Raw genomic sequence first — 25,059 nt, forward strand, 5'->3', positions numbered from 1 at the left:
CAGCGTAAGCGGTGGTAAAAATTGGCACTAACGGAAGTTAGCGTTTTTAACATTTCATACCTCTAAATAGAACTTTAATTTACGATTACTAAGATATTTATTTAAATTGCATTGTGTAAGGGACCATTGCAATATGTATGAAATGCTTAATATAACTAACGTATTTAATTTGATAATTATTAATATTGTATCCGTCTTCTTTTTGTAGAAGATAAGAATGGATATATTAAGTTATCCTTAAAAGATAGACATACATACAAGAGAAACCATTCTACCAGACGTTCTAATATCTCAAACGGATTGGGCAGCGTTTTCGATTAAAGCTCTTAGCCAGCGTGATTTTTTTCTGGCTTCATTAGCAAATATCGTCATACTTCAACCAATTTACACAAAACCTTAACAAATTATACGCCTTAACCTTCCTCAAGAATCACTATACTCATAGGTGAAACCCGCATAAAAAATCCGTTCAGTAGTTTTCACTGAAATTATTACGATTTACTTACTTCTCGCTTAATAGTTGTGATAAAATACGGGCCTATAGTTGCAACGGCTGTGTGGCGCTGTCGTCGTGCACGGTCCCAATACGCAGCAAACGGATTAACGGGATAACGGGGACCAAGTCATAAGCCGTGTACCATATACTTGCTTAACATTGCCTGGTTAAAAAACAGTACCTACTCGTAAAGTCAACGTAGACCCACTCGAACATTTGACTAATAGATAATAATCAAGAAGTTTCCGCTTCAATTGTTTTGAATTGTACTACGAATTTTAAATTGAAACCCGCCTCTAGCTAGTTGAAGTCAGTTTTGCAAATGAATCAGATGTCCCGCAACTTCATTACAACAGAAGAAATCATTCTGACGTTTATAATATAATGCGTGACCAACGACCCATATTGTATAAATATGTGTGCAGGTTTATTGAGAAATTTGGAGTTGGAGTATTCTCGAACTCCAAATTTGTACCGTGCCGTGTTATCTTCTTTCTTATTAACAGTTATATGTTGTCCTTCTGGATGTTTTTTTAGCGTTTATATCTTATTTCGTAATTAGTAACATTTACACTTGACGATTACTCAACAGCAAAGTCAAGAGTTCAAGTTCGTCGGTATATGATGTATGTAGGCATGTCGGTATCGCGTATCATTAAAGCCGGCGAGTGGCACGCTCGCAGATATGGTCTGATAAATGCGGTACGCCGTTTCGTAGCCCACCTATCTATTTGGTAATGCCCAGTTCCTTCCGGCCGACCTTGCCCGTATCGTTTACTGCGTCTCTGCGCCGGCCACCTTCAGTTAATTCAATCAATTTTTATGTAGCCCTCGTGAGACATACGAATACTTTATTGGAAAAAAAGGTAAAATATTTTAGCAAGAGTACTTATATATAGGTAATAGGTAGTCATCAAAATTGCTTTAATATTGCCTCGGTTACCACGATAGTTACTCATGAAATAAAACTGAAAACGGATTATATCGCGTATGATTTTAATTGAATATGATTGAATTTATAATACACCCCCAAAAAAAATTAAAATTGCTTTAATCTTCTAGTACATATTCCGCAAAAGTCTTAAGGGGCCCACTGATTATCAGTCCGCCGGACGATATCGGCCTGTCAGTTGTTCGGAACTGTCAAATTTTTGTTCTAACTGACAGGCCGATATCGGCCGGCGGACTGACAGTCAGTGGGGCCCCTTTATACTGGGAACGAATAAAAAACCGGCCATTAAAAAAAACGTCAAAAAATCACTTAAATATTTATTTTGTTCTGTTTTTAGTAATTTGTTGTTATAGCGGCAACAGAAATACCATCATCTGTGAAAATTTCAACTGTCTAGCTACACTACACGATTCATGAGATACAGCCTGGTGACAGACGGACGGGCGGACAGCGAAGTCTTAGTAATAGGGTCCCGTTTTTACCCTTTTGTACGGAACCCTAAAAATATGTAATTTATCTACACAGCTAATCCTTGTACCGACAACTGGGAGTTACAAGTGTATGTCCACTTACCACCAGACGGGTCCTTACGCTCTCGTTTTTTAGCATTAAAAAAATGGTAAACAATCTTAATGTCTTTTTATTGAAAAATACTTTAAATAATGTTTTAACTATTAGGTACTTATGAAACGAAAAGAATGGAAATATGTATACACGGTGGCAAAAAAAAAGAGTGCATTCCCGTTGCCAGGGAGGTTTTGGGATTATACTGAGCATCTTTTACTATGGGAACAACCCCGAAATCGCGAAACAAATTTGGCTGGTTCATACATTTTGGCTGGTCCATGTTCTATGAGTAACTTATTTTTCAAGTGTTTTTCAATAAAAAAACTCGTCAAGATTATTAACCCTTTTTTTAATGTTAAAAAAACCGATGTATAGTTACGCTACAGTCACTACGCTAATACGCCTGATGTAATAAAAATGTTCAATTTACCTATTTACATTTCCCGATCGACATAGCAAAATTCTTGCTTTTCTTTACATTAGGACGGCTGCAACTTGGCTGTGATGTCACACACAGCACTTGCTGGTATGGTATGATACGTACTTACGGTATCATTTTGTAAGAGGCGTTTCGTTCGAGCGCCAAGTACGAATTATTGTCAATTTGACGTGTTAGGAGTTGAGGCATTAATGAAGTTAGACCCATTTAGACATTGATCTTCATAAAAAGTAGGATAAAATGACGCATGCATACAAAATCTAGTCAACATGCGTATAGGGATACCTAAGTGAATATTATTGTGTTTATTCAAAGAAAAGTATGTGTAATTGCGTTGCTAAAGGAGTTGTCGACAATTAACGTGCCGCCTAAACGCGGATAAATCCTGTTTCAACCGATGAAAGATTCCATTACGACTCTCCGCTCCATTGGTTTGCACTCTTCAATCCGTCGCGGCACCATACAGTTCGCTTCGAGACGATGAACGTCTCGCCTGAAATTCTGCCACAACCGTTTTAACGTGTTTTTTTATTTTGTTTTATTAAAATATAATCTTCATTATCCCTTGTTATTGAAAGAAGATACGCCGCGCACTAGGTGGTTGTATCGCCCCCGCGATACAGTTGCGAGGCAGCCGGCGGGCTGAACACCCGCCGCCCTAACTTGGGCTACATTCCGTGTAAACCGTGTGAAGTGTAGTGCTAACACAATGACAGAATTAGTAATAAAACACCAGCATATAAGGCTGCCTCCCTCCTTGAGGTTCACGTCTTTCTATGAACTTTATAAGCGGTTTCTTAAAGATCATGGGTGTAAGTGGCATGATGTAGTTAAAGTGTTGTCCGCGGTAGCTGAAATACTTTTCGATGTGGATGGTGCGTGTAGTGGGCTATGTTCCAAGGTCAGTGTCATCTCTATAAAGGGATCTCTCATATATTTTCATCACTTCATGCCATTCTTTTGCTGCTTCAGGCTAATGAACTAACCACGTTTCTTATTTAAGTTTATACATATATTACGTTTAGCAAATGATAAATCTCTTAGATTATGTTTCCGAGTAAATTGAGTAAGTAGGTACATATTAGTACTTCATTTATTTATTCTTAACCCGGGTTCGCAGAGTCCCTCTTTGTAGTGTTAACAATACGTGCCCCTGAGAACTAGGGGATGCGTTATCCAATCCCGAATCGTTTCTTACCTGCACCCCAACTCGAATAAATACTAACAACTGACTTCATCGACAGTTGACAGCCGGCTGCACGGCCTATGTTATTGTACGAAACGTTCGTAAAGATAGTGTTCAGTGATGATAGTGCCCATTCAATACCTAGAATTCACCTGTGCTAGCCCTTCATTCGGGACGTTGTTTTTATTAATTACTCTGTGTATAACTGCTTACAAAATGAAGACTTTAAACATTGTAAAGGCTCTCAAATATAAGTTACAAAGTTTTAACTATCCTCTGTCTCTCGATGATTGCATGTTAATACCAACGGTATGTACCTACTTCCTTTTAGTCTATTAAATAAAATAATCTTTTCTCAATAGTTGCGAAATAAGTGGATTCTGTATTGGTTTAAGCCACAGCTACTTGTCAAACACGTTGGTCATGTGAAATGGTTTGCATGTCGTGCTATTTAAATTCTAGAACAAGAAAACGTTACCATTTCGCTGAACATGAACGTAACGTAACCTACTACCTACTGTAAAATTGGCAAGTGAAAGTAGCCACTTTTAATAGACGTCGGGTTGCGATAAACATGCTGAGATCGTGAAATATCTTGGCAGAGCGTTTCCGATGCATTGCATGCAAATGTACCTAAGAATGCGAATTAATGCAACTCACCCTTTACACGTTCAAATCAAACATTTATTTCAAGTATAAGTAAGCCAGACGAGTACTTACTAAGATAAAGATATCGCAATGAGTACTCTCTTTGCCTGCAACAGCTTTGTTTACTTACACTGTGCCTTGTAACTTGTGACAGTCGCACGGACCGCCCTCGTGTTTCGTTGTTTCCCAGCTATCGGACGTGCTTCATTGCGCCCGCATCCGTTCTGCTTTTAGTGCATTATACTTTTTCCCTATTAGGATATTACATGATACATTATCCTTATCGTTGCACGTTTGACCTGTTAGATAAGAGTTACGGCGTGTACAGTGATGATGATATTGTGGCACACGCGTGTCCAACGGCAGCGCATCATTATTCCGTGCACGCGCTCCACTAACCCAATTACACGCCGCTTATTGACAGAACTGTCTTGGCTCTCAGCTCGCCGGTCAGAGAAAGGCGCTCGCCTCGCTATCAGGCAAACATTGCAATATGTCCCTTTCAATGAAAATGATAAAAGGCGCCCTTGGCGATGAAGGTAGATGTCATCTTCACCTGAAATTAAACTCGAAAGCGTAGGCAATAGAATGGATGCCAAAATCTTGTGTGCGTTGATGACTAATACCGATATTATTTTATGAGAGTATATATAATATTAAATTGAAAATATACTTATATATGACTTATATGCAAGTGGAAATCAAAGCTGAATTTGTGCTACCGATATTAATAACTTAATATGTACATGAATATTAGGTTACTAAAATATTTTTACGCAAAAATATCGAATTTTCATTGTGCCAAATCCGGTGCGGTTTAATGTATAATATCGTTAAATAGGTATTTGTTAGCAGAATTACTTGTAAATGCCACTTTGGCATATACTCTCGTAGGTATAGAGAGAGTAATGCGACGAAATGCGCGCACGGCGGCCAGCCCGAGCGTGCGGGAGGGCGCTCCCACGGGTTGCTGATATTTTTAGTCCACGACCATTACTTGGCACTGCCGGCCGCACTCGCCTGCGCTACTGATCTTTCTGAAATTCGTTCGCGCTTAGGTACGCTCCCAATCTCGAGATAGAACCAGTGGTATGTCCGGTGGTGAAGCATTCACCCCATCGGCGAATACAAAACATATCCATTTAATAATCCTGAATGTGAAATTATGACGTTTAGTGAGTGTTGCGAGACGTGTCACAGTGAAAAGAGTGCTTACATAAAAGTGAAAACTGCTCGCAAGACTAAACAAACATGGCCAACATAACTGCAAACGGTAACGGCACAACAAGCCCTAGACGGCACCGCTACCAGAGATCATCTACTACGGCAAGCGTAACTCAGCTGTTATCAGATGGGTATTCTAGTTTTATCAATAGATTGACACGACGGGGACCCTCCGAGAAATCAGACGCCGATACAAAGCTGACAGCCGCGAGAACTAGATATGACGATAAGCTTTTATCCAACAACAAGTTATCCCTGTCGAATGTCCAACGATATGACACCAATGGGCACATCTCGCCGTATACGTCGCTCTCCGGTGTGACCAGTGCGAAGAAACTGAACGACGACCGTACGTACTCGAGTTACCTGGGCGCTTCCAAATCCCGAATAGACCTATCCCCACTGCATTCTACCTCCGGTATTAATGCTCTCGGACGTAGTGACTCATTCCGCAGAGCTCACATAAAAAATTACAATAATAAGTTGTCACCGTTTTCCAAACGATATCCCCTTAAAGAAGCTAATAACAATATAGAGAGCACCATATTTCTAGGTAGCACTAGAAGTCGCTTAGAAGATAAATATTCATCCGTACTTGATCGAATTGCAGTTCAGAAGAGGGAGAAGGCCAGAAAAGACATTGTGGACCGAGATAAGACGTTAGAGCCCGAACCGCCGAGAGGGTTGATGAAAAGTTTAACGACTACTTTCTTCGGGGAAAACTCATTTAAAAGAAATAATGTTTCTAGAGAAAAAACCCGAGATAAGACGCCTTACAGAAATACAGCTGACCGTCGAATGCCTTCGATGGGGAAAAAAAACCTGGAGAAGGAACTCTATGATAAAAATGGGTTTGATGATCCTCTTAGAGACCATCATTATGGAAAGGATAGAGATAGCATTTATCGCAGGCACAGAAGGAGGTCCCTGAGGGCCGAAAGAAGCGAGCACAACGACAAAAACAAACTTTCGCTTCGACCCATTGATATCAACATACATCCAGGTGCTCGGGACTTAGTATCGCCTCCACAGCACAGTATTTACGAGACGAATTCGAAAAACAATGTGACAAGAACTCCAACCTCGCCGGTGGGAGAAGTGGGTAGACAGAGACAGATTTACTTTCCGTCGAGCGACGAGGACGACGACAAAACGCCTGTCGGCGACCGCATGCTCAGCGAGCGGGAAACGCGACGTAAAGAAATCCAGAGTTTGATAATGAAGTACGCCCACTTAGACGAGATGTACGGGCGCATGGCAGAGAAAGGATCGGAGCTGACGGAACCCGGGCGCAAGCCGGAGCCTCTGGGCGTAGGCGACGTGGTGGCGCTGCCGCCGGAGCTGCGCAGCCGTCGGCGCCCGCAGCGCCCGCGCCACCACTTGCGGCGCGCGGTCACGCCGCCTGTAAGCACCGCCTAACCCACCGCCTGCCGTCTGCGTCTGTGTGCCGCGTGTCTATAACCTGGTCCGTGCTTTATTTGCTCACATTCCAATAGTTTCAATATGTTATGATATGACTTTCCGGTTCGGCAAAATATGTTTTCCTTAAACTGCAACCTATAAAATCCATTACTAAAAATAGGTAGCGTGGCTAACACCGATCACAGTATTGGCTGCGTCGTTACGCCTGCAAAATTGGCATGTACACAATAAGGTTCTGTAATAGTACATTTTACAACTAGTGTGAAATTGTCTTTTTACCACTAGTACCGAGGTATCTTGCCACGAGCTGAAAGCGAGTGGCAAGACTCGGTACGAGTGGTAAAAAGACATTTCACACGTGTTGTAAACGACGTTTTTTAATACAATTGCGAAAAAATAATAAATTAATATATCATTAGTAGAATCATACCACCAAACCAAACCAAAACCAAAAGTACCTATACAGCTAAGATACGCGAGCTGCCGCAGCCCGCGATACCTTCATGCTCGTGCGCGCCCCGGCCGCGGCCGCCGCGGGCCCGGCGCGGGTTGGTCAACGACACCTCCTCATAACTCATGAGGCCCTGGTACCTGCTCCGCGCTAAATTCAATTTTAACTGCGTTTCGAAAGTATAGTTTGGAACTAAAAAGTAAAAAGCACTAGTTCGAGAAATTGAGCTTCTCGCACGCTACGCAGCCACAAAAAGTACCACTTTTTGAGCAACTGTATTAAAAAAAGTAATTTTGGGTTTAGGTATTAAGTATATTACCGTATCATTACTAGTCATATTTTATTTTGTAAGCGCAGCGACGTCTCATTTAAAATGCACGTATTTCGTTACTGAAACATAAATTATATATATGTGGGTATACTTTGTTTACAACTTAACTTGCTTTAGCATAAACTGAGGGTACCCCGATTAACTTCGAGTCGTTATCAATCGCCGAAGTATACCCTGCGTTGACATTGATTTAGTTTAAATATTAGTAAATACTATCAATGACTGCAATGGTAGTGCATGTATTGTGCTTTTTTGTACGTTTTCTCAAGACTAACATGCCATTATTTTGCGTGAATATATTTTCGAAGTTCAAAAGAAAAAGGTTCTACATAGATACGAGTGCTAGTGTTAGTATTGCAATGATGATTCTATTAGTGTTTTAACGTCAGGATACGGGTGGACACTTCCCCTATGTGACCTGTTTGAGTGGTTATTATGAGAGTGAGACGAAAGTCAAGTTGCGTATGTTGCGGTCCCACCCCGTCCCGGTCCAATCCCGTCGAGCGACGCGCGGCGGAGGTTGCAGCGCCGCATTCGCCCGCCGCGCGTCGCTCGACACCGCTCCGCAGCGCCCACCGTCCGCCATCTAACAGCATGTACGACACACAATACCAATTGTCGCTTGTCTGACGGGCAACCGTTCCATTGTCTGATTGTTGGGTACAACACTACTCGGGTCGTGGCGATCGCGTGGCGCTCTTCGTGCTTGTGGCGTGGTGCGTGTGCGTCGCGCGGTGTGACGGCGCGGCGCGGTGCTGACGGCGCTGGCGGCGACTGCGACTCCTGGCGACTCCTGGCGGCCTGGCGCGGCGGCGGCGTCCCTCTGCAGAGTTCCCGCGCGCGCTCCTCCGTCAAGGACGACAAGGACGGACACCTCGTCTACTGGCCCGGATATGTCATGGGAGCGAGATGTTCGTGTCCACAACATAACAAACTATATCTATATTTTACACTACACATAAAATAATACTTTTCAAAGACACTTAAAAATAACTAAAATTCTGGTGACAAATATTCATTTGTCGCGCATTTGCATTCACACAACAGTTTGAATCAACATGTAAAAAAATTACACAGAACATCAATTTTTACAACAGGAATCGCGATTTTATAAAATCATTTGTTTCTTACTAGAACTTCAATCAAGCTTTCCTGTTCAGTGTTTCCAGTTGAAAATGAAGATTTTAAATTTATTTTTTAATTTCAGTTTTGATTACAAATAATATAAATACATAAAAATAAAGCCACCTACCATCATTGTAATGATATTTTATCCGAAGTCATGGTGGGGCTGTCAACATTGGTTTTAATCTTTTTTGAAATCAACAAGTTACAAGTGTTAAATATCGATGCTTGTCATTCAAAGGGTAACTTGACAGTTTTTTATGGTTTAAAATCTAATGTAAACTCCACCATGACTTTGTCACCGCTTCATTTGACTAATTTCGACTACTTGGTTTCATTGCAGACAAAATCATCGACACGCTCGGTGAGGGCACGTTCGGCAAAGTGGTGGAGGTGAAAGATTTAGAAATGTAAGTATTATTATATTACGCAGCCTCTGTTATTACACATCGCCAAATGTATTTGAAGAGTTCAGGGGGAAAACGATTGCAGCCCATTTTAATACAATACAATTTATAGATTATTCTACTTTTTTTATTGTCAAAATCTTCTGGACTACCCCAAGGAACAATGATAATAGTAAATATGATAACCGAAAAGATCTCATTTTGTAACAAGTTGTGTAGGATGATTTGACATTTTTACGTACCTTAAATTCCAGCAATAAAAAAGGCAATACCTGTACGGGAAGGTTAAATGATCAATTACTTACTCTCGCGTATTTTGTTTACAAGTCGTTTGTAAATTAAATCGTGCCGTATTAGAGCGATGACTAGTACCTACTTTGAACGCCGGATGCTGAAACATTGTTTGGCAGTGTTGTTGTGTATTTTTATTTAGTTTTTGCTTTGAAAATTTTGCCAGCAAACTCAATCGTACTCTTAGATTAAGTAATTGTTTATATGATTTCAGGGAACACAGAATGGCTCTGAAGATAATTAAAAATGTAGAGAAGTACAGAGAGGCTGCAAAACTAGAGATAAACGTATTAGAAAAGTTAGCTGAAGTGGACCCAGACTGTAAAAAGTGAGTACATCTACATTTTTGGAATAGTTTGCGTAACGACTTTACTATTTGATATCAAGCAGAATCGAATGTAACAATATTTGACCTTGCACGTTTATAAGCGAGATTATGGCTTCAGGTTGGCCGGTGGCCAATGAAGAATTTGATGTCAACTCAAAACACAAAAATACCGTCTGCTCCCACGTCATTTATTTCTAAATACCGAATTTTTTGATAATCATTCTAGACTCCTACAGATTCTTGTCTCGCGCGTAGACTTCATACTAATTGTTTGTGTTTATACCCATGATATAAATGCAAATGTACTAACGGAAATTGTTGTATCTCTTTCAGCTTATGTGTGAAAATGTTGGACTGGTTCGAATACCACGGACACATGTGCATCGCATTTGAAATGCTCGGACAAAGCGTATTCGATTTTCTGGTAAGTTCTACCTTTCATTTTAACTAATCTCGTGAAGAAAAATAAGTTAAATCCATGCACACAATTACACAATTATATAAAAGATACATCGTGAAAAGAAACTTGCGAATGCCGTCACGCTCCACAGACCATGCATTTTTGCTAAATTTTAATCTCGCATACTAAAGAAGCGTAGCGTGTCAATTTATTGCCTAATTTACTCTCAGAAATAGTCTGTCGCGGCGATAACGCCTTTTCTAATTGTCCGTTGTAAAGCTCATTAGAAAGCAACGTAAAGAGAGTGTCCACTCTCCAGGCGTCTACAATTTGTTTCTGACTTGTATATTGCTCCTTTAAGAAAATGTTGAGTTTGCTTATTCACCAAAACTGTGCGCGAATAATCGACAGCTACATAATATAAAATATTAAATCATTTTACGGTTTAGACTCACTTGTTTTAGTCACTCGCGCGACATGAGTCTAAACCGTAAAATGATTTAATATTAGTATGTCTCACAACAGTTTAAATTCGATTAATATAAAATAGTTAAACGTTGAGCGTGGATGAGGGTTATAATTATGATGTGTTTAACGTGTTACGTATGTGGCGTTGCAGAAAGACAACAACTACCAGCCGTACCCGCTGGAGCATGTGCGGCACATCGCGTACCAGCTGGTGTACTCGGTGCTTTTCCTGCACGACAACAAGCTCACGCACACCGACCTCAAGCCCGAGAACATCCTCTTCGTGGACTCCGACTACGAGGTGCTCAGTGTGTACGCTAGCTCTAAGAAGGTACGGACAAGCGCCTGAGGGACGGCGGACGGGTTACATTACTCTTTCTAACCTGGCGTGTACCTACGCGTGTTCTGAACATTCACGTTAATAATAGGATACAGAAGAAATATTATTGTCCAGTTGGTCTATAGAATTATGTGCCATTTATTTAAATGCTTTTCAAGTAGTTCTTAGTTCAGACACTGCTGTTGGTAATTCAAACTGAAATGAAAGCACGCCAGGATTTACGATTGTAAATAGTAATGTCGATAGGAGTTTTATTCGCAATTTATTGGGTGTTTTTGTTTACGATTCCTTGTATATAACTGTTCATTTCAATATTACACCTCTACATGTACCTGATGACTCGAAATTCTAATATTACTTTTGCGACGCATTGAGCGAATCCGTACGACTCCGACGTTTGTCTCGCCCACTTACAGATTTAGGTACTGTACGCTTATTAATATCACGGATTGGTTTCATGAATATTATCACTGTAACGTAACTCCAGAATGCATTGCTTTGGTTTCTGGTTTTTCCTAACATTGTTTTTAATAATATGGTTCTCCATTCTTCATTATTATTATGATCATCTGTGTGGTTCCTTTTAATCCTTCGACATCATGGCCATGACTATGTGTTATTTTATTATTGTAGTATCACACTCGTCAATATAGTGTAAAGTACCATTATTTTACAAGTACCCTTATTAAATTGATTAAATACAGATCGTTATGACGACGAATCATTTACCCAAAAACAGATGAGAGGAGATGACTATAAATAAATCTGTTCAGATTTTATTTACTCCGTTTACAACCCGAACAACCTGCTAGGAGTAAATGTGCCAAAATAGTTAAGTTCCCATTCGAGTTTAAACCGGCGAAATCCAGTAAACGGGGACAGATGAAGAAATCTGCATAATCAAATCGGTCGTCCTAAGATAATGTACGATTCCCACCGACCGGCTGGAGTCGGGCCGCACCAGAGCGCATTTTCTAGGTGCCTATGTACATAATGAATGGCAGAAGCGATTGGAGTCCGTCCGGAGCCTTGCGGCTTACGGCCGTACAAATGCGCTCCGACTCGGGCCGTGCGTGCGTTGGGACGGGTACGGTCGGTCCCGGTCCCGGTCCCGGTACAAGCTCCCTTGTTCTCTCGGTTGCAGAAGCACGACCTGCGGCGCGTGAAGCGCAGCGACGTGCGGCTCATCGACTTCGGCAGCGCCACCTTCGACCACGAGCACCACTCCACCATCGTCTCCACCCGCCACTACCGAGCGCCCGAGGTCATACTAGGTAACTACCGACACCGACACCATGCCATACGCCAGTGTTGGCCGAACGTTACCGTACCGTTGAACCGTAAATAGTAACGGACGGTTACAGTTTACGGTTCAATTTGTACTGGTTAATGGTTAATTGCAATTGACGTTCGGCCAACACTGCCTACTCGATACTAATGCTTCATCAATACACGTAATACACGTTGCCGTTGATTCACCGAAGCTGACTGGAATTAAATAAATTAAACAAATTATATTTATCATTTCGATCCGTTGACACGTACGTTTTTTAGTACACACATTTTGTCACATATTCTTTTAATTCACGCCAGCTTTGATGAACGTTCGACCTGTTTAAAAAATTAAAATGAAAGAAAAGTTTACAAACATAAATATTACAAATACAATTGATGATGATTATTGAAGTCGTGGTAATTATTATGTTCTTATTAAGCCACAATGAATCTTATGACACCATTCTATAAAAATGTAAAGGGCGTCATAATATGTATTATTCAATATTGTTATCTTGCGATACGTAAGCGCTCTTTGACCTTAAGCTACTTTTACTGCATTTCTAAACATAGTGCCACTATCTGCTTGTTTGCCTTATAATATCTCAAGTAATATCAATGTAATTATTGTGAACACTTACAATAACTACATTAACTACTAAAGCCATTTCCGATTCATATTTAAAATATCGATATTGTATTCTGGCTTATTTAATAACAAGTAATGTAATTAATTATGAGGACACTTCACGTAGCAAATTCAATCCAATTTGACCTGAAATAAAGTACTAGAAGTGCAGTTTTTGATACTTACAATTTTAGGCGACAGGCGTCTTTTAATTAAAACGCCGCACTAAACAATCGATAATATTTTTTCAATAGGTAATAAGTACATTTGTGATATTCCAGAATTAGGATGGTCGCAACCGTGCGACGTGTGGTCGATCGGCTGCATCATGTTCGAGCTGCACCTCGGCATCACGCTGTTCCAGACGCACGACAACCGCGAGCACCTCGCCATGATGGAGCGCATCCTGGGGCCCATCCCTTACAGGTACCGTCCTACTACCTCATACTAGGTGTAGGTACTACGCTCCACACCACCCACCCACCCGACCCCCACCAGTAGGGAATGCTTCCGCTACTGAATTAATTCCCGGTTCCAATACTGTTTGTATTGAAAACTAAGACCGGGACCACTCCCTACTCCCTACACACTATGTCTACTTGCTCTCTTTCTAGCAATTTCGCGGTCTGCTAGCTCGTTGTCGCGTGGCTTTATTTTTTTTTTATATGTAGGAAAGAGACACTTAATACGACGTATTAATATTTGTGCAAATACGGTAGCGAGTGTTGCTGGCATTTAACAATAATAAATAAGAAGACGCGTCTAACAATAGATAGTTTTCTGAGGCAAAATTCGATGCCCGCGATGGGCACACTAGACAAAACATTCCTTAATCCAAGCTAATATTAGCAATATAACGTGTTTGATTTGGTTACAATCTGGTATTTACTCATATACAGACGTACGCGAACATGACGTACTCTATTTATTATTTATTTTTTAACACGCTTGCTCGTAACATGCAAGTTGTTAAACCGCTTTTGGGCTAATAATTTTAGATATTAAACATGCGTGCTCAGGGTTCCGTACCCAAAGGGTAAAAACGGGACCCTATCACTAAGACTCCGCTGTCTCTCTGTCTGTCACCAGGCTGTATCTCATGAATTTCACAGATGATGTATTTCTGTTGCCGCTATAACAACAAATACTAAAACCAGTATTAAATAAATATTTAAGTGGGGCTCCCATACAAGAAACGTGATTTTTTTTGCCGTTTTTTGCGTAATGGTACGGAACCCTTCGTGCGCGAGTCTGACTCGCAGTTGACCGGTTTTTCATTATATTATAGAACGTTTTAATTAATACGTAGTAATTAATTAAGAAGTTGAAAAACGTCGTATGAAACGCGTGTGCAGTGGTCATTACACACATCGGCTTTCTTATTGCGGGCTCGCTTACAGCTCGCGCGCACAATATCGCCTCGTGTGTAATGACCAACGTAGCACATTTGTATCACAATGAACTATTGTGTTACTAAACTGTATCCAATATATTGTTTGTATATTTCCAGAATGGCACGCAAAACGAGAACGAAATACTTTTACCACGGCAAATTAGACTGGGACGAGAAGTCATCAGCCGGGAGATACGTCAGAGAAAACTGCAAACCATTATTAGTGAGTAACCGTTCCGTCGTCCGCCATGGCCGCCACGCTCCACTGCAGTGCGCGCTCCACATAGAATGTGGCACGCGTTGCGTACTTCCATTACCCTTGACTGGTGCCCTGATTGCTGCACGATTTGTAACATAAACAATGTTAATTTAGATAAGCATCTGATTAAAAATAATCCCCTCTGTATGCATTGAGGTGTTTCTAACTGCCGACTACCTTCTGATTAGTCCCAAATTAACTAGCTATATCGATGCTACATCCGTCGGAGCAATTAGAAAAAACCTCTGACAATAAATGAGTTAACCCTGGCCGTCGATTTGAACGTTTTTTTTTCGACAAATCGACATCCCTAGTACTTCTTGCGTGTGGTTTAATGCGAATCGAATTTAACTCGAGTTATGCGGCAATTACATAGGTCGGCCGCTACATGGAAACCTAAAGCGCTCCGCTTCACATCGGATGCGGATTTGGACACAGCTCCGGTGTGCGAACAGGACATAGCCGTGTACGTGATTAGCGCAGTCTCGCTCACACACCGGAGCGCCGTGTGGATCTGCAAAACTATGAAAACCGCGTAAGGTCTCCAGTCCGACATCCGACCGCATTAGGTGAACCTAGTAAGTAATGCGATCATTGTGTTCCTGCAGAGGTACCAACAAAGCAACAGCGAGGAGCACCGGCAGCTGTTTGATCTCATCACGCGCATGCTGGAGTACGAGCCCAGCCAGCGCATCACGCTGCGCGAGGCGCTCAAGCATCCCTTCTTCAGCAAACTGCCCACACACCAGAAATTAGGTCCGTATACTAACTAGCGTAAACCGACTTGATCGACTCGAATCGACGACAAACAAAAACAAAAAGAATGTTTAGAAATTAACCTTAATCGACAACCTACACTGTAGTACCCCTTGATGAACACGTCACCTGCAAAGCTAAACAGCTGAGCGACAGAATCGCAAATTGTCTCATACAAGTTGATATGAGAGAATATTATTTACACAATGATAGGCTCAACAATCTGGTTTATTACTTCATCCGAATCTGACGTCAGCTGTGGTGAATAGATCTGTAATATGATGCGAGAAAATAGGCGCTATGTATAAAAGTAATCACTTTTTTCTACTCGTCGAGTATAATCTGTGTATTACAACTTCATATGCAACACTACAACCTTACTCTTTTCAACGTTGTATAGTCTATGGCACTTCCGACTCAAGCATAAGAATTTTATCGATACGGTTTAGTCAAATATATTTTTTTTTTTAAATAGAACTTCATACATTTAGCTGGAATATTTCTTGTTTAAGGAGACTCGATTCAATGCAAATGCGTCGCATCTGCTTTGTGATTGGTTGGCCAACAAAAACATTTTATTTTATGTTGTAGTAGAAACAATAGCTTCATAAGTCAGAAACGCGCATGTGACACCCTTCATATAGCAACAACCATACCCTACGAAAACAGCTTAGCGTTGCTTGTTAGTCTCCATAGACTACGGTGGCCAAAATCGAGAAAAAAACTGTCTTAAAATTGAATTTAGCAAGGAGCAAGTACCAGGGCCTCATGAGTTACGAGGAGGTGTCGTTGACCAACCCGCCGGGGGTGCCGGGCCCGCGGCGGCCGGGACGCGTACGAGTATGAAGGTATCGCGGGCTGCGGCAACTCGCGTATTTTGGTTTGTTTACCTATATGATTCTACTAGTTGAAAGCATTATTTTTTTGTCTCGTAGAAAAAGTATTGTATACAATAGTGATATAATCAATCTTTTCAATCTCGTACCTTAACTTAAGCAACTCAGCAAGCTTCGTTGCTTAAACACGGTACTCGACTGAAAAGCTCTCTATCATATCACGATTGTATAAAATACTATTATACATAGCGCCACCTCGCCTTTTTTCTGTCTATTCTGTACTATTTATTGTATGTATTATTTGTGTTTTGTGTTTAATTTGTACAAAAAAGAGTCATTACACTACGTATGACAGTTATCAGGACATAAATCTACGTTTTCAATAAAAAGGTACTACAACGTTGACGCCAGATTACAGTTACCATAATGACAACTTACAATTATTTTGTATTTCAAATAATACAAAAATTTCAAGTTGATTTTACTCATAATGTTTCTTCCACGTCATAGGTGCACTGCCATCACCTAGTGTTGATTCACATTTGATAATCTAAATCATTAATTCAATGTACATAATTTAAATCACATTGTATTACAAAACAGTGATCTCATAATCAACATCGATTCACATGACACACTTAACGCAGTCTGCTTCAAAGTATCTAAAGAAAGCTACTTTGAACATATATGGTGTAATTATTATGATGAATGGTTTTTTGTTATAGGACACCAGTTTACAAGGCCATCATTCCTTAGGTCAGGCCTGTTTCACTTCTAGATGTTTCCGAAGCTTATTTATGTTTTCACGTAAACCATAGTGCGACATGATATTTTAAATGATTGTTTACATTGTGTTGTCGGTGTGCTCTTAATCTACTCGCTTCCGTGTTAATTATATACCTGGTTGTTTTATGTTTTAAGTATCATTTTAATTCTTACAAGTCGTTTTAAAGCTTCCGTTTCTTAACAAAAGAATTGTGAAATATATTCATTTCATTTAAACAGTTTAATTCTGACACTATCATCACTATTTTCCTCTTTTCCGACTTAGGTAGTTTGATATTCTGTCTTTCCAAATTTTAACAACGCGGTTCGTACCGAGGAGTAGATTTTATGTTATTAAAATCGTTCCGTTCTTAAACTAACTGTACAGACGTAGTGCATTATTTTCCGTCGTATTTTCACGGAAACGTTCGTACGCTGCTTACAGGTACGTGTCTTGCTATTTCAGTCAGTCTCGGTACAAAAAGTACTGAGGTTGACTGAAGTAGCATGATAAATACGAACGTTTCACTATATCTGTAACTAATATGGACGAAGAGGGCTTATTTTACCGATTACTTAAATTTGTATAGGCCAAGTGTAGTAATTATTTTGTGCACGTTACAGGCAATGACCGGTCACGCACTGGAGCCGGGTCGGCGGGCTCGCGGGAGCGCTCGCACTCGCTATCGCGGTGAGGCCGCGGGTGTGAGGCCGCGGGGCCTCAAGAGGACGACACGCCGCGGGGCCGACACCCGACACGCCGCGAGGCCGGCGGCCAAGGGGCGACGGCGACGCGCCTGTGGACCGCCCGCTCCCAACTTGTACATAGATCGTTATAATGAAGTGATAAGTGATCATTATTTTGTCGAACATTGTAATCTAGGTAATTTTGTGAATCGGTACTTCTCATTTGTATTTATAAATAACTATTAAAAATAAAGACTGTCGGTCTGAAATTACACACGCATTTTTACTGACCCGGGGGCGAGGGAATTATGGATATTAGACATGCAAACGACTACAGAGTGTAATTAAACGTTACAACATTTTTGACGCACTTCCACACTTTGTCACTTTAAAGTCTGCCGAATTAAGAGTTAAAGAAAACTTGATAAGTGAAATAGTTTGTGGGAAACACATCTCCCTCGTAACAATTGTTTTGGTGATTCAGTAGTAGCCAAGATTCATTAATTGTAAAATATGTGCAGTCTAATGGTGCGACCAGACATGGCGGGACTCGCCGAGTGCAGAGCAAGAGCAAAGAAGTGCAGAGCCACTTCAATATAAAAAAAGGTTTTTTATTAATGTATGAAATAGTTTGCGAGTTTCCTGCATGTCTACCCGGACTCTTAACACAAATTTATTCTTTGAATTTGCCATCCTATTAGCTGGGGAGCCGGCGATGCCACTCGAGCGTCGTAGAGAAAGATTAGATGAGAGGAAGAAAAAACGGTTATATAAAGTTTTCTTTTCCAGCCAGCAGGAAAGCATCTACATTTTTTTGAAATTTCGGTGAGAGTTAAAAAAAACTAAAACTAGTCCAAGTTAATGCTCGTAACTTGATCTGACAATTATTTGTACGAATTTCCTAATCTGACGATCACTTGTTTGACACCCGATTTTCACATTTTCAGATTAAAGAAATTCGTACAAATAATTGGCATATTTATTACCAAATATGCTATTACTAGCACGATACCTTTTTTCGGACTAAAATGACCAAATCTTTAATAAGCAGATTGTGTAGCAGAACAATTTGTTGAACCCCCCACCAACCGATGGATCAACATAGACGGCTAAGAGGTAAAGGTAGACTCCACGGGGTAGCAAGGTATCGCTCATATCTTAATCTGACGCCCTCAAGTAACTATAAAAATCCCCCTCTTGGGCTCCCATAACCATGTAAATAACGGCCTATTACATTCAAATCTATTTCGTCCATAGACATAGCATATACAAGTAGATATAGAAATAAAACCGAGCGACCAGGGGTAAGAGAAATCATATTGTATGATTAACAGTTTCATATATGGCAGCATAATCCTATTGCGGGATTTTTTCTCTTTTACTTATAAATTTCGGTATTTCGCCATCGCCTTCTTGCTATGATGCCATATAACCCGACCATGAAAAAATGCCCGGTCGGTGATAAAGACAAAGCATGGCACTATTTTCTCTTTCCTCTTATAGGAATCGCAATAAGACTATCTCTATCAAAGAGTGTCAGGCCCTTGGGCAGCATAATCCTATTGCGGGGTTTTTTCTCTTTCACTCATAGATTGCGGTATTTCGCCATCGCCTCCTTGCTATTATGCCATAACCCGACCATGAAAAAATGCCCGGTCGGTGATAAAGACAAAGCATGGCACTATTTTCTCTCTCCTTTTATAGGAATCGCAATAAGACTATCTCTCTCTTTCAGAGAGTGCCAGGCCCTTGATTTCGACTGTCTAGTCTTTTTTTTACTTACCTAAGAAATGTTAAGAATAAACCCCGTTATCAATGTCCCCTCTCCCCAAATTCGCCTTTAGTAAATAATTTCGCCTTAACTAACATTAAATCATAATATTTTAAATGTAATTTCAGAATAACTTGTATCATGGCCGTTAGTACTTGATTCAACATTTAGGATTTGGAATAAGATATGGATAATTCGGGTTATTTTACACATATTTTTTTTACTTTAAAACCGCAACTCTATTTATTCATTGTGGATTCAATGGATATCTTTTTCTTGGTAAAATTATTATTTTAACCCTTAATCAAATACCGGGAAATTTCCCACTTCATATGAATTTACGAATTTTTTTTTAGCTTTTTTATGGCAGCACTGAACGATACCAACCATACAGATTTAAAATCTTAGTAACACTTTGAATTTGAAAAATGGCAAATCTTTTGTAATGGCCACCATTTGTGACCATAGGTCAAAGTCAATGTCAATTGTCGTGATTTTTTTGCAATACCAAGTTTTTTTTTTGTGTTTGAGGTTGTGCGAAAAAATCTGGTAAATGCATACACTGACTACTATCATAGACTAGACTTATTTTTCCTGTGTTTTGCTTGAAAAGAATTGTGATAACGATATGATTTAGCCAAGATTTTAAGGTTTTAGTAAGTCGGAAATTATTTCCCATTGTCTGTTCCTGAGCTTACGACGAAATGGTAGGTTTTATCAAAAGTGGGAAATTATTTCCCATTGTTTGTGCTCCACCTACATTTTAATTTGTTTCCATATATAAAAATATTGCCGGTTTGTCTATTACACAAAAAATCTGTACCTTCTTTTTGTTTTATTTTTCTTTTGTTTATTATTTTGATTTTCTTTTTATTTGTTTCAAAAAGTTCGTAACCGTATCGGACAATGGGAAACTTTTCCCACTTCATTAAAAATTTTGCTATTCCGTAACGGATAAAGGGAAATTATTTCCCACCGCAAAACCCCTTTACCCCCCCCCCCCCCCCACAAAAATTTTTTTAATATATTTTTTCGTACGCAAATTACCTAAAAACCATTCTTAGTTTTCAAAAATCTCATAGTGTTCCGTTTGATTAAGGGTTAATATTTCGGCGAAGTTGGGTAGAAGTGAAGTTAGTGTTCCCTACGAGATACCTCTATCAAAACTATCTAGTTTTGCCAACTCTTATTTCCAATGAATTCCAACATTAATAACAGTGTTTGTTGATTAATTTACTTAGTTCACTCATAATTTCTTAGATTAAAGAGAAATAGTTGTCAATGGTAAGTAATCTATTTACTTAACGTGTTTAGGGTTCCGTACCTCAAAAGGAAAAAACGGAACCCTTATCTTCGTCTGTCCGTCGGTCACAGCCTATTTTCTCCGAAACTACTAGACCTAAAATGAAATTTGGTATAGATGTGTAAGTTTGAGACCCAAAGATTTAAACAAATGAAACATTTAACGTAATCAAATGAATTTATCCCCTCACTAGCTCGGAAAGTTGTCTTTTATCCTTTAAAACAAGCGGGGGAAAACGCATTTTATCCACTAGTGGGGAAAGTAATTTGACCTTGGATGGAGCGTGTTTAAGTAGCTTGACAGATAACAAAACGTAAAACGCTCATAATAATGGTTCGTTCGATATTAATTATCATTAAACAAATGGTTTGAGAATCTAATAAAAAAATACCAAATTTAGCTTTATGTAATGATTTTATGTCATAAACTTTAAAGTTCCATTAGAAACGTTTGTTTTTTAATATTGATGTTAAATATAATTCGGAACGCACAAGTTGAGTCGATGCAATTTCAAAACGCATCATTGACATTTCATACGTCGGAAATGTCAACATTGTCAACAAAATTTTTACTTAAAAACTTCTCACGTAAAAATACAGAATTTCCAGTTTTTTGTTATAATATCGTAAAAAAATTAGTGATTCCAGTGATGAAGATGATCTAACGCCTGTGGATGTCGCACTTTCCTCGCTATAGTGAGGCGAAAAGTTTTGTGTTACACACGGGTGCGAATGTACTTCTCGTGTGTTGAAACACTCGCGGGTAAAATACAACTTTGCACCCTTGTATAACAAATAACTATTTCACCTCAGCAGCTCGAACAAGCCTACTTTCGTCACTCCCTGGAGTGAGGAAAGTGCGACTTTCCTCACTCCAGAGAGTGAAACAATGTAGCTTTTTAATTAAGTGAAGGCCATGAACTGCCACTTCATACTTTTATTACATTTTATTTATGGTATAGTATGGTATGGTATGGTATGGTTTGGTATGGTATGGTATGGGATGGTTTGGTATGGTATGGTTTAGTATGGTATGGTTTGGTATGGTATGGGATGGTTTGGTATGGTATGGTATGGTATGGTATTATATTACTTTTTTTTGTTTATTCTGTGTAATTCGCAATACATTTTAACCTTTAATATGTTCTCACTACTGAGGTGAAAAATTATGTGTGCAACACGAGAGCAAAGTTATTTTTACATCTCGTGTTTTTGAGTCCCTCGCTACGCTCAAGATTCTACCTTAGAATCTTTCGCTTTCTCGGGACTCAAAATAAACACTCGCAAGAAAATAGTACATTTCGATGCTAGTGCGGAAAAGTATGTCATCACTGCACGAGCACCGAGATATCTTGCCACGAGCCGTAGGCGAGTGGCAAGACTCGGGACCAGTGAAGAATGACATTTCCGCACGTGTATCGAACGACGTTTTTTAATACAGTTGCGAAAAAATAATAAAAACAACAAGTAAGAACTAAAAACTTTGGAAACTTAAAACGCCTCTTAGTAGGTAGTAAAAGTAAGAAAAAACGCCTCTTCTTTGACAGGCGTTTCGGCAGCTATTCCGTTCCATTCAGACAACTTATTAATAAGAACGGTTTTTCAATATTCAATATTAAAAAATAAACGTGTTATAACTAGTGGCTCTGTGAGCTGTAGACCTCGCGAGCATAGCTTAAGATGGATGTGTCTAGAATGGTTTAAATAAGAGGGTAGAATAGCTATAGACAATAGGTACTTTATCATACAATTTCCATTTCGGGAGAAAACGGTTTCGACTAACTAAATCACTTTGATTTTGATGTTGATCGCTTCAGCATAATATTATCTAGGTTTATAAATTTCGCTTTGAAAATTATTGTGGCTTTTTAGTAGGTACATTACCATTAGTTGAACCCTATGAAACTATTGACAGGGGGGTGTCACTGCGCAGTTTAGGTATATTTGGCCGGCGCACCGCCCGGGACGGTGTATGGCAGTCAAGTGGGCTGCCGCTCGGCTCGCACGATAGTCGTGTCACGTGGCGCTTGCGCAAAATTGTAAGTACGCAATGGTTTCGAAACCTAAATCGCGATCTAATCTGTATAAAAGATAATGTTCTGTTTACGGATGTGTGAATAAACGGAAGAACAAGGAAGCAGAAAAAACATTTTTTTAAAATTCCTGACTATATTGACCGACATATTTTCAAAGGAATAAGTACTTTTAGGGATCCCTTATAGGTATAAGTCCGCCTTTGTACAATGTATATATTTTTTCTCAAACATGCTATGTAATATTGATATTACTTTCTTTATATTAGGCTGGGAAGTATCACGACTCCGGCGCGGCTAGACGAGGGGCCCGTAATGAAATTTCATATAAAGTTGCAGGCCTAGGCCGGGAAGTGGCTCTTTTTTAATTTCCATTTCACATATATTTGTGACACAGCATCATGGCATTCAGCCAAAAAAAAACTATAACCAATATTTGCTTATGGTTCGGAATGACATTCTGCCAATACCCCTTAAAAAAAACAATAAACGATAATTAATATATTTTGCAGTTTTATTTGTATCGAATTTACAAAAAATATATAAATAAAACATTATTAACAAATTCCAATAATATTGAATTGCAAATTTACCTACAAATACAGATTTAAAATATAGTTGGTAAAACCAGTTTGTCAGTAAATACTCGTAAGAACAAAAAAACTATACTCATCCTTTTCTTTTGGGTGTTGGTACCAGTGTAAGACAAAGATAGTATAATTATCTGTCTATGTTTGAAATGAGACAGTCCTTTGACAAACTATATTTCATTTAAATATAAGCGGTAAAAATGTCTCCTCAAACACGCGTTGGTGTTTTTTTAATCGTTTTGGAGGTAAAGTTGAACATTTTTCATTGTGTATCTGTAATTCTATTTTATTGGATTTATTGTGCGTTGTTTATTGTGTTATTTAATATGAGTTCCGACGAAAATATTAAATGAATACACGGCAACGATGTATGTGAAGCATAATATCAACATAAAAAACGATGTAATCTTAGTTATGTGGCTAAAACTACAGTCAGAAGGATGCAAGGCGAAAAATCAAAGATACATAAATATACCTTTGAACATTTGTGTAATAAATTGATTAACTACATGTGTAAAATATACGACACGTGTGATAAAGATAGGTACAGGTGGTAGTTATATTTTGTGCCTAGTTTATTTTTAGTTTCTTTAGAATTAAAACTTTGATTTCGTGGAGATTTCTTTATTTATTTCATTGCATGTTTGAGAAAAGCACTATACATACATCGGCGTGAAAAGGGGTTGTCGGCCTCATAACTATCCGGCCTCACTACGTTCGGCCGTATATATGCATTCGGCCGGCAACCCCTTACTTCCCGGCCTCTGTAGTAATGTACTATTGTTCTTTTATTGCGTTTGTAATCTGTCTTATATACAATAAAGTGTTTACATACATACATACTTCTGTGGCATACCTACTTCCGTGAGAATCTGACATACTATCTCCGGCTAAAAATTTTATGTTTACAGAATCAACGTTTGTAATTCCTACATATTTATCTTAAAAATAATAAATCAGTAGGTATAGGTACAAAAACTTGTCAAGTGACAACCCCGTGCCGACACTCGCAGCTCGGTCATAAAACTGCGGCGCGCAAAGAAGATTCACGGTTCGTGCGCGGTTATAAGTTTCTATTTTGCTTGCAGGCGGCGAGTGTAGGTATAATTTTATACCTAAATCTGGCTTTTGTGAAGGAGTGAATTTTCTGTACGGTAGTACTATTAGTTATTCTGTGCTATTGATACTGGATAGGAATGGAATCGATTGGCATAAAAAATAGCATGTGAAAAATAAAAGTTTTCAATTCATACAAATTGTATGGGAAAACTTTTCCTCGATTTGTGGCTTTCCTAGGCGAAGTTTTTTATGGTCCCATACAAGTTTTTGATCCTGGATAGGAATGGGATGGGAAAGGCTATTAGGGACACAGCCGCAGTGGTTGACGTGAAAGGTGGCGTGGAAAAGTTATTGCGAAGACCGCATAGGGCCGCTTAGGGACCTCATAGCGTAAAGCAGGCGCCCTGTATGTAAGACTTGAATGTTAAGCTTTGCCCTACCCTACAGTGAAAAGCTTGTAGGTAAGAGAAAAAGGGCGCCGCAGGCATTTGTCAAAAATGATCTTTTTCTTGCATCCTGTAGGTACCTATGTTTTTTCCAAAATCGGTAAACCCCAATCTTCATTAATTGCCCTCACTGACCCAAACCACCCTGTATACCTGGCTGATTTTTGAATTTCTAAAAGTATTG

The 25,059-nt window shown here is 39.4% G+C and overlaps 1 protein-coding gene across 7 annotated transcripts in view; it reads left to right on the top strand.

Moving 5' to 3' along the window:
* The window catches only part of LOC134750648 (serine/threonine-protein kinase Doa), a 69,887-nt gene extending 51,941 nt beyond the window's left edge, over positions 1-17,946 (top strand). For 4 of the 7 annotated variants that reach the window (XM_063685907.1, XM_063685914.1, XM_063685891.1 and 1 more), the window contains 10 exons: positions 8,546-8,627; positions 9,185-9,251; positions 9,754-9,867; positions 10,201-10,291; positions 10,887-11,066; positions 12,220-12,349; positions 13,260-13,404; positions 14,489-14,594; positions 15,239-15,386; positions 17,612-17,946. In XM_063685907.1, coding sequence (XP_063541977.1) covers positions 8,546-8,627; positions 9,185-9,251; positions 9,754-9,867; positions 10,201-10,291; positions 10,887-11,066; positions 12,220-12,349; positions 13,260-13,404; positions 14,489-14,594; positions 15,239-15,386; positions 17,612-17,682 — 1,134 coding nt within the window. In that variant the 3' untranslated portion in view covers positions 17,683-17,946. Of the gene's footprint in view, positions 1-5,567; positions 5,862-6,122; positions 6,917-8,545; positions 8,628-9,184; positions 9,252-9,753; positions 9,868-10,200; positions 10,292-10,886; positions 11,067-12,219; positions 12,350-13,259; positions 13,405-14,488; positions 14,595-15,238; positions 15,387-16,947; positions 16,979-17,611 lie in introns of those variants that run through there. The other 3 variants (XM_063685899.1, XM_063685886.1, XM_063685878.1) reach the window with 3 other exon arrangements.
* The last annotated feature ends 7,113 nt before the right edge of the window (positions 17,947-25,059 follow it).

This window comes from Cydia strobilella, chromosome 2 (assembly GCF_947568885.1).
Source record: "Cydia strobilella chromosome 2, ilCydStro3.1, whole genome shotgun sequence".
Classification (NCBI taxonomy): Eukaryota; Metazoa; Arthropoda; class Insecta; order Lepidoptera; family Tortricidae; genus Cydia; species Cydia strobilella.